Source organism: Pleurodeles waltl, chromosome 9, assembly GCF_031143425.1.
Source record: "Pleurodeles waltl isolate 20211129_DDA chromosome 9, aPleWal1.hap1.20221129, whole genome shotgun sequence".
Classification (NCBI taxonomy): domain Eukaryota; kingdom Metazoa; phylum Chordata; class Amphibia; order Caudata; family Salamandridae; genus Pleurodeles; species Pleurodeles waltl.
In genome coordinates, this window is record NC_090448.1 from 425,335,472 (window position 1) to 425,351,783 (window position 16,312).

A 16,312-nucleotide genomic window follows, 5' to 3' on the forward strand; every position below is an offset into this window, starting at 1 on the left:
TGGGGCCCTTGAACTGTCAGGGTTTCTGTCCATAATGCAATTAAAGTCACCCATTCACAGTATGATAAAACAGACATACGGTGTTAGCAACTATACTATCTCCTCAAAGAAATTTTAAATATCAACGTTAGGCCTGTAAGTGTTCAGTAACACAGTGAGATTCCCACATAGCTCCCCAATGACCCCTACATATCCTCCAACAATGTCTCTGAACATTATCTCTACTTTAAGGAGGATGCCAGCCTCCACCCACAGTAACAGGATGTGAAGCTTTATGATAATTAAATAAATCTGGCAATCCCAAACCACCATTACATTTTGAGGATTTAAATGTTTTATAACTTATACATGGTGGCTTATTATTCCAGATAAATTTAGATATGCATTTATCTATTTTATTGTAAAAATAAACTTGAGGGAGATGTCTTGGGATCATGGAGAGGCGGTAACATATTTTTGGAGCAATAATCATTTCAATAGCTTCCACTTTGCCCCACCAGGATAAGTGTAAAGCAGACCACATCTGAAATTTGTTTTTTAAATTATTAAGAATATAATCATAGTTCAATGTAATTGATTGTTTAATAGTACTAGAGAAGAGAATACCTAGATACTTAAGGCTTTCCCCTTGTCCTATGATTTCATTATTAGGCAACATATCATAGGTACAATATACATTTAAAGGAAAACATTCCGTCTTATTTGTGTGTAAAGAATAACCTGAAATTTGGGAATATGTATGAATTCAACGTAATAAAGGGGGGAATGAATGATTCAGGGATAGCAATATATAATAAAACATCAGCATATGCTGAAGTTTAAATAGTAATATCATTAATTGTGATACCTTCTATTTCTTTGCAATTTCTAATAGCAACAAGTAAAGGCAAGGATGAAAAGTAGAGGTGATAAGGGGCAACCTTGGAGAGTGCCTCTAAATAGTGAACATTTTATTAGATGACTCTTGATAAAAAGTTCTGCAGACGGACGAAAATAGAGTGCTGAAATCGTGTGAATAAAGGAAATACCAAACTTAAACACAGATAGGGTATGAAATAGATATTGCCAATGTACTTTGTCAAATGTTTTTTCAGCATCTAATGCGAGAGCTCCAGATGGCAAAAAGAGATGAAACATTTTCAATTACATGGAATAACAGTCTAGTATTATTTAGAGAATGTCTGTTTCATAAAACCAGTTCAATCAATAGACACAATGGAATATAGTAGAGAAGCTAGTCTGGTTACAAGGATTTTTGCATAAAATTACAATCTTGGTTTATTAAATGACAAAGGACGATAATTTGAAACAATAATGTGATCTTTATTAGGTTTTGGAAGAACTATAATTAAGGCTTCAGTGAAAAAACCTGATGTCATTCCTGAAATACTAAAGTGTGTAAATAGTTGGAATAAGTGAGGTAATGAATGAGTAAAAAAACACTTTATAAAGTTCAGCAGGTATACCATTTGGACCAGGTGATTTACCCAATTTTAGAGTTTTAATAGCCAATTAAGTTCTTCCAATGAAATGGGTACATCAACTTTTTCTCTAGCGGACTAATTGTAGGTAAATTGAAAGATTGCAAAATCTCATCAATAATAATTGAACCAGTAGAAGGAGGTTTGTTATATAAATTTGAATAATAGGTCAAACATTTATTTATTATTTCTACCTGAGATAATGCCATTTTACCCTTTGAGCCCTGTCTTGCAATAATCTGAATTTTATCTTTTTTAATACTAAAATAGCTTGCCAATAGTCTGCTGGAACTATTAGCTCTGGAATAAAATGTAGCCTGATTATCTGAAATTTGTATACCAGCTCTTCTGCTTAAACAGGGAATTTAATTTATATTGAAGTTTTTGTAATTGTATTTATTATCATGGGATGTGATAAAGAGATGCCCATGTTTTGCTATTTGTTTATCTAATTCTTTAAGTTTTGCCTTAAACGTTTTATTCTCATGTGCCATACTCAACATTGAAGCCCCTCTAATATATGCTTTAAATGCATCCCAATGATTCAGAATTCCATTGGGACCTTTTGGATTTAAAGAAAAATAGTCTTGTATTGCTGACAAAAAAGTTTTGATTTATTTTTATCATTAAGAGTAACACTTGTATTCATACGCCATCGAGAATGAAATAGTGGACTAGTTTTAAGTTATAACACTCCAGAAATAAATCCATAGTCAGAAATGTCTATATTGTGAATTTTATGTTAAAAAATGACTGGATTAGGTGACAGGAAATTAATAAATATTCAATTTGAGAATGTGAATTATGAGGATTAGAGAGAAAAATGGTTCTCTTTTGGGTGATGTAAACGCCAGATATCAACTATTTTAGTTGAATAAAACAAATAAAAATATGGATCGAAGCATGAACAAAAGCATCCGGAGGACAAGATTTAGTATGAGAGCATCTATCTAATAAGGGGTCCGTTATCAAGTAAAATCACCACCAATAATTAGTGGTACATTACCTAATTTAATACTTTCTGATGTAAATAGCGACCAAAACTTAGGATCATCTTTCATAGTATCAAACACATTAATTAAATAATTAAATGAAAAATAAAAGTATCAATTTTAAGTTTCACTATAATGTCTCGACCATCTGCATCAATACATTTGTTAAGAATTTGAATATTTAACTTTTTTGCAACCAGGTTTGCAACACCATTTTTCTTGTTAACTGCAGGGGAAGAAATAATATCGCTAACCCATTTTTATTCATATACGACAAAACTGTATCATCAATAGGAGTTTCTTGAATTACACAAATGTCAGCATTCTGCTTGCTAAATAAATCAATACTTTAGTTCTTTTAACAGGGTGTCGTAAACCTTTAACATTAAAAGAAACATTTTTTATTTTGCCAACACTAACCATACATAGGAAAGTAAATAAAAAAATAGAGTGAAAAGAAAGATAAATTATACTGTATAGGATTGAGGAGTAGCTCTAAAGACAGAAGAAAAGAGAAAAAAGGGCAAGACATACAAACATAGAAAATAGGACAACATGCAAACATTAAAAGTGTTTTGGAATTATGCACATGCAAGATTGACCTGTAAAATAAATACCCTCATATAGAAAAGGTAGACAAAAAAAGGCTTACTATATTGGGAAAAAAAGAGATTAGAACCAAGAAGAGGCATCAATGGTTTCAATGTAAAGTGGGCAGTGATGATCTAAAAAGGGTATTGAAAAGCTTTTGAAATACTATCTTTCAAAAGTCTCATAAGAGATGAATCAAAAAGGCCATATTTGAAACCACAGCTTGGTAGTCGCGGTCATAGATTGGCAAATTCTCTACCTATTTTAACAGTTTCCATGCCAAAATCTTGATGTATAAAGATTTTATTTCCATTGAGCATTAATGTTGGAATCTCTCTTGCTGCTTTCCGGATCACCACAAGATGATGGTAGTGTAAAACTTTAAAGATCACTTGACGCAGTTTCATATTACTTGGATTACGATGAGAAGGAATTCTATGTGCTTTGCCAATTTCCATTTTTTCTGGGAATTTAAAATTTAAGAGACCAGGTAACAAGCCTTCCAAGTATTGCCTACATTCTTTCTCTTCGACATCTTCTGGCAAATTAAAAATGCGCAGATTATATGGTCTATTGCGATTTTCTAAATCTAGTAACAGTCTATTCAAAGGTTCAAATTTTGCAGCAAGAGGTGCTGTACTGTCAGGTTTTGTCTTGTTATCATGAATTCTAATTGAGTTGTCAAACTTTCACTGAAAGGCTAGCCATATCCTTGTGCATATTTTTAATTTCAGATGCAATGTTATCTATATTTGCACATACCTCTTGTAATTCTTCTAATATATTAATTAAAGAAGGTTCAGTGGAATCTACAATTTTTTACTTTACTGGCGGAGAAGTTTGTTTCCGTTTGTCATTCATAGCAGGCACATTTTTTCCTTCCATCTTGATGTAGTAATAATTCATATGAAATGTATCAACTTCACTCCAAATCAATAAAGAGAATAAAACTAGTGAAAATATCACATTTAAAGTAAGCTGTGCAGCAGCTAAAACCAGCTATGTGAGTGGTTAGGCCTCAACCTCACCTTTTCCTCAAGGTGTCTCAGCCCTCCTGACAGGAAATTCCAACTACACTTCACAGACGAGCTCAGAGGAGAAGCTTCTACAAAAGAAACCCCTCACTCTCCTATAGAAAGCCTTGAAAATCACTTCCCTGTGCTGCGTTCGTCTTCCAGTAATAAGAAAAGCCACAGAAGAAAAAAAAATTGTTGTTACTGAAGGCAGTTGCCAGAAGTTATCGGGAGGCGGCTATGAGGGTAGTGTACACTATTAGGGAAAGGTCAGTGTGCTTCATTGTTTTAACTATAGTGACACTCCATTATACACACAGGGAGGGAACTGCCTTAGAGTATGGTTTCCCTTCCCCTTGGCCTAGAGACACCATTGATGTCTTGAATTGATATATAACCTGTGCAGGAAAATCAAATTTGCCACGTTCAAAATGTTAACTGTAAATCTTGTGGGTCATTTAGAGTTTTCATAGTTTCCTGGCTCAGTTCAGGATAAGAGCCCAGGCCTGTTGTCACCCTTTTGTATCCAGAAATTAGATTTTCTCGAGCAGCAGGAACAAAGGCTGCCCCCCCCTCCCCACACACACAAAAGGAGCAATTTGCACTACTTCTCTTTGCTCCTGAGGAAGAAAGGGAGTGTGGGGGGGGGGGGGAAGGGGTGCACTGTATCAATCACCCAGCTGTCACACTGCACCTGGGATGGGCCTGCCCAAACCCCTGAACAAAAGAGATGCTTTTGAAATTCTAGTGTGCATGTCCCTGGCAGTGATGTCAGCGAAGAGTGGAGCTGATAACCCAGGAGCTGATGTGACCAGTGGCTCCTTGATGATGCTATTTTGGTTTTCCCCAACATGCTGTGCAGGATTGTTGGGATAGGGGTGAAGAGGTGATGTAGGTGAAGTGTGGTTAAAGTGCCTGTCTTCCGGAACCCTCCTCTCCCGTTTATAAAAACTTTTGCACAAGGGTCTCTCTTGACTGCAGTTACCCCACCCCGCACTGATGGATCCTGGGATTGCCATGGAGAACTGAAGGAGGAACCCCCCCTCCCCCCCCGGCCCCTACTCAAGACCCAGGACTCTGTCCAGTTGGCCCCAGGACCAGTGGGTCTCCCCAAGGGAGAGTGAGCCCCCCTATTTTCCCCACCCCCAAGGACCAGTTGGGGGAAGCCCTGGACTTTTCTGCACCCACCAACAAAGCCCAGAGGAAAACTGGTGCAGGGAGCCAGAAGGGGCAGCTTTTCAAGGATTACACACTTTGGGGATGAAGAAGGTTGTGGTAATTGCCCCTAGTGGATAGACCTCACCACCAGGAGTAAGTTAAATCCAAGCTTGTCAAAATGAGCTCAACTGGACCAGAGTAATCCCATTTTAAAATTTGGTCTAATTCCTCCCTTGGAGGGTGTGGGGCTCCGCTGCGGTTTCATCAATTTCCCCCAGAGCACACCAGGGCCTGGGGGGATGGCGCAAGAAGGACATTTCCTCAGGTTGGGGAGAGGGCATACGTGGGACCAGTCCAGTCTTTGTATCTCATCCGGGGACCCCATCCCTCAGGTGAACTTATGTTGTAGGGGCTGGGACCCTGTCCCTGACCCCAGAGTGCTCCAACTATGGGGAAGCGCTGTTGCACTTCCCCGAAGATTCCAAGGATGGAGGGAGTGCTGTTGCACTCCCCCCACAGGAGGATGACGGGCCAGGGACCCCTAATCCTGGGCCCCCTTGGATTCTCTGAAGATGGGGTGGGGGTTGAGGGGTGGAGTGCCACAACACTCCACCCATGGCCCGCATTCCCCACTCCCTGTGCCCGGGGGGGGGAAGGAGTTGGAGGAGGCCACCACCAAACGCGTCTGCCTGCTGGAGTGGGCAGACAACAAAAAGCAAAAGATTGGCGGCTCCCGCGGTCGCACACAGGAGTGCAAGCCACGTGTGGAGCCAGCGAGGGCAGCCATGGTTGGGTCCCATAGGCTGCCCTCCAACGTCTGACATAGCAGGGGTGCCCGAGTACAACCGGGCACCCCCCACACCTCAGCAAAAGAAGAAAGGCAACACAGGGCGAGGCTGCCAGCAAGGAAGAAAACCAAGGAAAACCACAGTGCGAATCTCCCAGCACAGCGGGAGAGCTATTACTATAAATTTCACTGCACTCAGAAAACTCACCCCTTAATCCTTTGCGGGGCCTTGATTTTAAATGCATGTTGACCCATATCTCTGCATCTGTTGGTCCTAGGACGATACAAACACCACCAAATTACTCATCACTTTGAGCTCTCTCTTTCTGGATCGTCTTCTGGGTCCCTCTACTACATTGGAAGGTGGGGATCCAAAATCATAACCAGCCCTGGTTTTAATTATATTCTCAAGTTCTCCCAAAGTTGGAGCTTTGACTCTACAGCTGGGAGAGATTCAGTTTTTGGAGGTCTTGTGTATAATATTTTAAGAGGCTTGGAAGGCATGAAAGTGCATAATGTGCTATGTTATCTAGGGACTGAATGTATAATTACACTGCAGTGATTTCCCCATATTGCTTTCACAAGGTTATACCCTCGAAGGGCTGATTATATGGGTACATTACAATGATATTCCAACCATTACAGTCTAATGTGGTTGTACAATGTCAGTAATGGTATGTTCCCTCTGCCAATGTGTATCTGTAAATTATTTCACTGTATTAAGTAGTATGTGCATAATAAACGTATTTCTTTTCCAAAGAAAAAGTACTGACTGGACAATCATTTTTTGAGTGTTATTATTGCGTGCCAGTGATTGGGGATTCCTAGTCCACATCACCTCCCTTATGTAGGCCTTAAACTGCTCCGCCTCGATCCCAAGTGAGAGTAAAGCACTGCAATGTGGTGTTTGTGTCCCACTGAGGACAACTGAGGAACTATTATTTGTGCTGGCCACACAACTAATAGCCCAAGTTGTAGGAAGGTAGCCTCTTTCTAGCCTTGTTGCCCCCACTTTTGGCCTATTTGTGAGTATATGTCAGGGTGTTTTTACTGCTTCACTGGGATCCTGCTAGCCAGGGCCCAGTGCTCATAGTGGAAACCCTATATTGTCAGTGTGTTTGATATGTGTCACTGGGATCCTGCTAGCCAGGACCCCAGTGCTCATAGGTTTGTGGCCCATATGTGTTCCCTGTGTGGTGCCTAACTGTATCACTGAGGATCTGCTAACCAGAAGCTCAGTGTTTACGCTCTCTCGGCTTTTTAAAATTGTCACTGCAGGCTAGTGACTAATTTTACCAATTCTCATTGGCACACTGGAACACCCTTATAATTCCCTTTTATATGGTACAATACCTATATGTAGCGTCACAATGGTAACTCCGAACATGGCCATGTAACATGTCACCCCAAAACCATTCTGATATTGGGGGGGGAGGGGAAAACAATTCCATGCATCCCCGGGTCTCCAGCACAGAGCCCAGGTACTGCCAAACTAACTTTTTGGGGTCTCCACTGCAGCTACTGCTGCTGCCAACCCCTCAGACAGGTTTCTGCCCCCCTGGGTCCTGGGCAGGCTGGTCCCAGGAAGGCAGACAAAGGATTTCCTCTGAGAGAGGGTTTTACACCCTCTCCCTTTGGAAATAGGTGTGAAGGGCCTGGGAGGAGTAGCCTCTTCTGGCCTCTGGAAATGCTTTGAAGGGAACAGATGGTGCCCTCTCTGCATAAGCCAGTCTACACCGGTTCAGGGATTCCCCCCCAGCCCTGCTCTGGCGCGAAACTGGACAAAGGAAAGGGGAGTGACCACTCCCCTGACCTGCACCTCCCAATGGGAGGTGCCCAGAGCTCCTCCAGTGTGTCCCAGACCTCTGCCATCTTAGATGTAGAGGTGTGAGGGCACATTGGACAGCTCCGAGTGGCCAGTGCCAGCAGGTGACGTCAGAGACCCCTCCTAATAGGTGCTTACCTTTCTCAGTAGCCAATCCTCCTCTGTGGGCTATTTAGGGTCTCTCCTGTGGGCATCCCAACCGATAACGAATGCAAGAGCTCACCGGAGTTCCTCTGCACTTCCCTCTTCGACTTCTGCCAATGATCGACCACTGACTGCTCCAGGACGCCTGCATAACCGCAACAAAGTAGCAAGAAGACTACCAGCAACATTGTAGCGCCTCATCCTGACTGCTTTCTCGACTGTTTCCTGGTGGTGCATGCTCTGAGGGCTGTCTGCCTTCACCCTGCACTGGAAGCCAAGAAGAAATCTCCTGTGGGTTGACGGAATCTTCCCCCTGCCAACGCAGGCACCAAACTTCGGCATCACCGGTCCTCTGGGTCCCCTCTCATCCTGACTAGCATGGTCCCTGGAACACAGAACTTTGGTCCAAGTGTCTCCCAGAGTCCAGTGGCCCTTCTGTCCAAAATTGGTGGAGGTAAGTCCTTGCCTCCCCACGCCAGACAGTAATCCTGTGTACTGCGTGAACTGCAGCTGCTCGGGCTTCTGTGCACTTTTGCAAGACTTCCTTCGTGCACAGCCTAGCCCAGGTCGCCAGCACTCTGTCCTGCATTGCCCAACTCGCTGAGTTGGACTCTGACGTCGGGGGACCCTCCTTTGTGACTCTAAGTCGACCGCTGTCCTCAGATCTTCTAAGTGCTTGTTCCTGTACTTCTGCAGGTGCTGCCTGCTTCTGCAGGGGCTCTCTAAGTTGCTGAGTGCTCCCTCTGTCTCCTCCTCCTCCTCCTCCTCCTCTAAGGGGCGACCTCCTGGTCCTTCCTGGGCCCCAGCAGCACCCAAAATCCTCAACTGCGACCCTTGCAGCTAGCAAGGCTTGTTTGCGGTCTTTCTGCATGGAAACAACTGCATCCTCCAGCACGCTGTGGGACATCTTCTGACCCAATGAAAAGTTCCTGGCACCTTCCGTTGTTGCAGAATCTTTGGCTTCTTCCACCCAGAGGCAGCCCTTTTGCACCTTCATCCGGGGTTTAGTGGGCTCCTGCCCCCCGGATACTTGTGTGACTCTTGGACTTGGTCCCCTTCCTTTACAGGCCCTCAGGTCCAGGAATCCATCTAAAGTGTTTTGCAGTCAGTTGTTGTCCTTGCAGAATCCCCTATCTCGACTTTATTGTCTTTCTGGGGTAGTAGGGTAACTTTACTCCTACTTTTCAGGGTCTTGTGGTGGGGTATCTTGGACACCCTTAGTGTTCTCTTACACTCCCAGCGACCCTCTACACATTATACTAGGCCTGGGGTCCATTTGTGGTACGCATTCCACTTTTGGAGTATATGGTTTGTGTTGCCCCTAGGCCTATTTCTCCCTATTGCATTCTATTGTGATTCTACATTGTTTGCACTACTTTTCTAACTGTTACTTACCTGATTTTGGTTTGTGTGCATATAATTTGTGTATATTACTTACCTCCTAAGGGAGTATATCCTCTGAGATACTTTTGGCATATTGTCACTAAAATAAAGTACCTTTATTTTAAGTAACTCTGAGTATTGTGTTTTCTTATGACATAGTGCTATGTGATATAAGTGGTATGGTAGGAGCTTTGCATGTCTCCTAGTTCAACCTAAGCCGCTCTGCTATAGCTACCTCTATCAGCCTAAGCTGCTAGAACACCTCTATTCTACTAATGAGGGACAACTGGACCTGGCACAAGGTGCAAGTACCACAAGGTACCCACTATAAGCCAGGCCAGCCTCCTACGCAAGTTCAAATAGTTAGGAATTTATTGGCTGTAGATTACTTCAATGTGTCTTTTATATAGTAGTGCAACCCTGTGCAGGTAGTGAAAAGGGCCCCCATTCTTCAGCAGCAGGAAAGCAGTGACGCGCTCTGTGTTGCCTCAGTCCTCCGCTTCCACCGTCAGCTAGGCTCCATCAATAGGCCGTCCGCTAGGCTACTTGTGGCTGTGCTGGCCACTGCTACAGTCCTCTGGATGCTATTGTGACCCATTCCTTCACCACCACGGACCAGAGTGGTCCACTTCTCCTGCAGCCACAGTGCAAACCGGCCTCCATCCCTTCACCAAGCACCAGCATCTCCCGTACCTTATGTCCTCTGCTGGCCTGGGTTCCCCTGGTCAGATCTTTTTGTTCCAGCAGTAATCCGGCTCCCCAGCTTTCTTTCGGGGCTAGGTGTAGGAAAGTACCATCTTTCTTGGCATGTTTCCCCCATTTTTACCTGTATGTCAGTATGTTTTTTGCCTGTCTCACTGTGATACTGCTGGTCAGGACCCCAGTGCTCATAACTTATGGCCTAATGTGTGTGTAATCAGTAGTGCTTGACTGCGTCACTGAGGCCCTGCTAACCAGAACCTCAGTGCTTATGCTCTCTCTGCTTTTAAGTTTGTCACTATAGGCTAGTGACTTCATTTACCAATTTCAATTGGCACCCTGGACCCCCCTTATAAGTCCCTAGTATATAGTACCCAGGGCATTGGGGTTCCAGAAGGTCCTTATGGGCTGCAGCATTTCTTTTGCCACCCATAAGGAGCGCAGACAAACCCTTCCACAGGCCTGCCATTGCCTACTTAAGTAACTTAAAAGTCACCTATATGTCTAACCTTCATTTATTGAAGGTTAGGTGCAAAGTTACTAAGTGTGAGGGCACATTTGCACTAGCAAAGGTGCCCCCACATAGTTCAGGGCCAATTCCCGGGACTTTGTGAGTGCAGGGACGCCATTACACGTGTGCAATACATATAGGTCACTACCTATATGTAGCTTCACAATGGTAACTCCAAATATGGCCATGTAAGGTGTCTAAGATCATGGAATTGTCCCCCCCCATTCCAAATGTGGTATTGGGAGGCCAACTCCATGCATCGTGAAGGCTCCACCATGGACCCCCAGCACTGCCAAACCCGCTCTCTGAGGCTTGCAATGCAGCTACAGCTGCTGCCACCTCACAGACAGGGTTCTGCCCTCCTGAGGTCTGAGCTTCTCAGTCCCAGGAAGACAGAACAAAGCATTTCCTTTGGGAGGAGGGTGTTACACCCTCTCCCTTTGGAAATAGGTGTAACAGGCTGGAGAGGGAAAGCCTCCCCCAGCCTCTGGAAATGCTTTGAAGAGCACAGATGGTACCCTTCTTGCGTAAGCCAGGCAACACTGGTTCAGGGACCCCCAGTCCCTGCTCTGGTATGAAACTGGACAAAGGAAAGGGAAGTGGCCATTCCCCTGTCCATCACCACCCCAGGGGTGGTGCCCAGAGCTCCTCCAGTGTGTCCCAAGCTTCAGCCATCTTGTTTTCCAAGGTGTGGGAACACTCCGGAGGCCTCCAAGTGGCCAGTGCCAGCAGGTGAAGTCAGAGATACCTCCTGATAGGTCCATACCTGATAAGGTAACCAATTCCCCTCACAAGTTTATTTAGGGTCGCCCCTGTGGGTTTCTCTTCAGATTCCATGCAAGTTTCCAGCAGTAATCCTCTGCAACTACTACTTCATCCTCTGAACTAGGATTGACCGCAGACTGCTCCAGGAACCGCTTTAAACAGCAACAAAGTATTCAGAAGGGCTACTTTTCTTCTGCAACTTCAGCTCCAGCAAGCAACTGCAACAGTTTCCATGGTGTGCATGCTCTGGGGACTCCCTGTCTTCACCCTGCACCAGAAGGACCAAAGAAATCTCCTGTGGAGTGACAGTCACTTCCCTGCTCACGCAGGCACCTTCTAAGTCGACGACCGGTTCTCTTAGACTCCTCTTCTGGTGACGAGCGTGCTCCTTGGAACACAGGTGGTGGACCCCTTTGACACAGACTGTCCTAAGATCCTGCTGTCCCAATTTGGAGGAGGTAAGAACTTGCCTTCCCCGAGTACGACAGTACCCCTATGCACTGCGTCTTCTTCACCTCCTGAGTCCTCTGTGCACTATTTGCAAAACTCCTTTGTGCACAGCCTGGCCCAAGTCCCCAGCCCTCTATCCTGCAATGCTCAACTCGCTGAGTTGACCTCCGGCAGCGTGGGACATTCCTTTGTAGTGCTGCCCCAACTACATTTTGCACCTCCTTTGTCCCTGTGTCCTGGGACGACTCCCGTGGGTGCTGTCTGGTCGACTGAGGGCTCTCTGAAGTGCTGAGAGCCCCTCTTCCTCCTCACACAGAGTTGAGGGCCCCAGGTCCATCCTGGGTCCAGACAGTGCCACTCTAACACAAAACAGGACTTTGCCAGAACCAAGGTATGTTGGACGAATCCAGCAACAAAACTCGCCTGCATCAAACATCTCTTCATGGGACATCCATTGCATCATGCAGGAACACGCTGACATCTTTCTTGGGTGCATTTCTGCAGTCTTCGTCCAACCAGGGACTCTTTTTTTTCACCCTCTTCTGGGTTGGCAGGGGCTCCTGTCCTTCCTTGAACTTCTTCCGACTTCTGGGCTTGGTCTCCTTCCTTTGCAGGTCTTCAGGTCCAGGAATCCACCATTTCTTGTTTGCAGTATTGCACTAACTCTAGTCATGACTTGTAGTGAGTCCTAAGGAAATTAGCAGTACTTTACTACTACTTTCCTGGGCTCTGGGGTGGGGTATTTTACTTACCTTTGGTGTTTTCTTACACTCCCAGTGATTCCCTACACACTACACTTGTCTAGGGGGGAATTTGTGATTCCCATTCCACTTTCTTAGTATATGGTTTGTGTTGCCCCTAGACCTATTTTCTCCTGTTGCATTCTATAGCATTTCCTATTGTTTGCACTATCCTGTGTCTAATTACTTACCTTATTTTTGTTTATAGTGTGTATAATACATACCTCCAGTAGGAGTATTTGCCTCTAAGATATTTTTTGGCCTTGTGTCACCCAAATAAACTACCTTTATTTTTGGTAACACTGAGTATTGTCTTTACTTGTGTATAGGTACTGTGAAACTATACGTGGTATTGCAGGAGCTTTGCATGTCTCCTAGTTCAGCCTAAGCTGCTCTGCTACAGCGACCTCTATCAGTCTAAGCTGCTAGAATTCTACCACTACATTTCACTAATAATGGATAACTGGACCTGGTATAAGGTGTAACTACCCAGGGTACCCACTACAAACCAGGCCAGCCTCCTACACTAGGTAGTTCCTGGCCGGGCCCAAAAGGGGTTGACCACAACTGCTCCTCGTGTGCCCCATCCCACAAAATCCACATGAGTCACACAGCCCCAACCCGTGCAACTGCCGGGTCTGGCAGATCAGTGTTGGTTCCTCTCCAGACATCTCCCTGCTCCACTGCGTCGCCAATGGAGCAAGATAATGAGACGGCAGTCTAAATAACTGTGATCAGAGCAATAGTAGAATATATGTCTGCTCCGGTGGCCTCATCTCCTTTGTACTTTCAAGTTTTAAAGGCCTGTTTACAGAAAACAAGCACTTGGAAGGATACAGTAAACAAGCATTCCTCCACTGGATGGACAAACTTAAGCTGGACAGTCTAAAAAATAAAGCCAGGAAATAGAAAGCAAGCAAATCTAAGTAACCACAAAGCCAATGGTAAGCAATTGGTAGAATACAATCCCAGGGAAGCTTTCAGAATGCCCACAAAACGTCGCTAGCAGGGCTTCTACCAACAAAAATGACTTTTGGTGGAATATTTGCTTAAGATCACACAATTTAAGAAGGTGAGCTGCAATTTATTCAGCATTTCTGGTTTCACGTTGTGCTAATCAGCCTCTAATTGGCTATTTGCCTTTCCTTGTGTTAACGTTTACTTTTATCTCTTTATGCATTTTTCTGCAGTTTCCATAAAGCGCAAACTTTACCTGAGCACCATTTACAACACACAAATTCATTTGCCCAGAATCACAGGTGTTGAGCGACACCGAGATTCGAACCTGGTTCCCCAGTTCTTAAGTAGGCAGCTCTGTTAAGCAGAAGACACTTGGAAGCTCGGTCTGTTATGGGCTCGAGGTTTCAACAGGACCTCGAGCTAAGCCACAGCCAGGCTTCAATGTCGAGCTTTCAAGTCCTCGCCCACCTCCAGAAAAATATCACTACAGTGATTTTGTCCTGAGGACACGGAACTATGTGGCTAGTCCAATTCCACACTACGATTTATAACTGCTAAGTTTTTTCAGGTTCATGTGTGATTAGTTAGGTCAGTCCCGTTTTTTTTAAAAAGAATTCTGAGAGTTTGTAGTCGTATTTACACATTGGAAAATCCAGACCACAAGTCCCAGAATAACAAGAAAATAAATGGGACACACGGACCTGGGAAGCTTGGCAGCCGTGGCGATTATATGTTCTAATAAGAGGCAGATCAACGAAGCCCCCAGAAAATAAACAGTTCCTATTGAGGACGAATCACATTGTCGGCCTGTATGTTGTGTAGATTTCTCTTGCACAAAATAATCCAGACAAGGGCCCAGTGCCATAAAACATCGACACGCACGTCTGATAAGGAAGCATTCTTAATAAAATACAAAATATTTTGCAGGAGCCACTTAATTTTCAAAACAATGCCAGCACGGCTGGCACGCAGTAACTCAAACGAGAAGAGTACCAGGGAAACACGAGAATCTTAACGCAAAATATACAGATATATTGTCACAACACTGTTATTCGCCCTCCTCATTCATCTACAAAGTTGTGGGCTCGAAGAGGAGAGACTGAAGGGTTTCTCTTATTAGGATAAGAATTCCCTCTCGCCCCACCTCCAGTAATACAAACTTTAAAGGTGCGATGGGGGTATCTACCACTTACTGCATATCGCTCGATATTGCAGATACCTTTTTTGAATCAATCATTGTTTTCAGGTGTGTTCATCCATAAGGGTACATTGAATGGAATATGGGCTACAACTCCCACAATGCACTGTCTTGTTAACCACAAAGCCGTTTCCTGAATAGGTGGTTCCTAGTTGTGCTTAAAGAAATGGGTCAATCGCTGTGAACTAAAACCTCAGACTCTGCCGGCTTTAAGGTGGTCCGACCATTGCGGCTACACCTGGAGGTTACCTGGATAGGGAGGGCGATGTGTTTAGCAATAACTAACTAAACTTGCGATTTAAAATTTCCTGCTGAAAAGTTCCTTGTGCGCCCAGCCTCCAGGAAGCAATTAAAATGTCAAGATAACTCATGTAATGAATGTTCTTGCTAGAGCGAGAGATCGGCGTTTTGTCCAGTGGCAGTTTTGCCTCGCCATAATGTAGCGCAGAGGGTTAATACCCCTGTTGTAAAAAAAGACAACTATATTTTATGTGGATAGCTGAGAAGATTAGCAAAGTCAGGCTTTTCAAGCGCTTTAAAACCGATTAAATGTATGTGAGAGGAGCTATGGAGAGATGAGTGGCACTCTTCCCGGGTGGTAGTGCGGGAATCTGATGCGGTGATCATGGGATGGAGGTGGGGGGCGTACAAAAAAGATCGTCGTATCGGACGCCACCAAAGCTAAAGCCGGCCCTGCTCAGACTGCTGCTCAAATAAAATACGCATTAGGTTTCATTCCAAAGCAAAGACAAGCTTGTCCCATTTCAAATCTTAGTAACAGTCTTGCAGTGCCTCTTTCCTCTAGGCTCGATTTGTAGCAAAAAAAAAACACACACAAGTGTCTGGATGCAAAGAGAAAACACAACTATGTTTAACAAGTGGACCTTTTGGGGTTATCTTGCCATACACTGCGTATTCCTCTTCCACGGAACTGTTCAATCTGAGGTTAAATTAGAGTGTTATCCTTCGAAAAGATGCAGTTCGCACAAAGAAGCATCACCCACACCCAAAGAAAAATCAAATTCATATTACCATTTTCTGCAGGTCTGTCATAGTTTTAAAGTCGTGACACCTTGTGGTATTTTCCACTGCCATCAGTTCCAATCGCGCAGAAAAATTACTACGTCGAACTCTTGCATAGAAAGAGGAATGACCTCACGACTTCCTCTGTTCCAAACCCCTGAGAGGCCCCTAAATGTTTGTGGTTTTCGTATTCTTAGGAGTTTTCGACCTTCATGGCACTCCCTTGAGGTGCGGTTTTTTTCTGGGCGGGGCTTGTAAATTAAAGGCCTCGTTCCTGGGCCCCCTTAGGAGGCCATATGACTTATTTAGGCAGCTGTCTCTACCTTTCAAGTTATCTGTTCGTTTCTACCGGTATGTAATCCCAGGCTTTTTATAATCTTGCACGTTTATGCATTCTAGTACCTATCCTCCCATACCATCATTCCATAATTTGCATATATTGCCAATGCCACCCAAATGAAGTATGGCTACATGGTGTGAAGTAATTACTTTGTTTCATTGCTTACTCAATTCATTTAACATATGTTGACCGCTGTTTATTTTTAAAATCGTTTCTATTACATTTTATTGCAAATCCATGGAATTTACAAGT

The 16,312-nt window shown here is 44.2% G+C and overlaps 1 protein-coding gene across 1 annotated transcript in view; it reads right to left on the minus strand.

Moving 5' to 3' along the window:
* Positions 1-15,901, minus strand: part of CCNP (cyclin P) — a 213,625-nt gene extending 197,724 nt beyond the window's left edge. The window contains exon 1 of the mRNA XM_069205970.1: positions 15,730-15,901. Coding sequence (XP_069062071.1) covers positions 15,730-15,792 — 63 coding nt within the window. The 5' untranslated portion in view covers positions 15,793-15,901. The remainder of the gene's footprint in view (positions 1-15,729) is intronic.
* Positions 15,902-16,312: the final 411 nt, after the last annotated feature.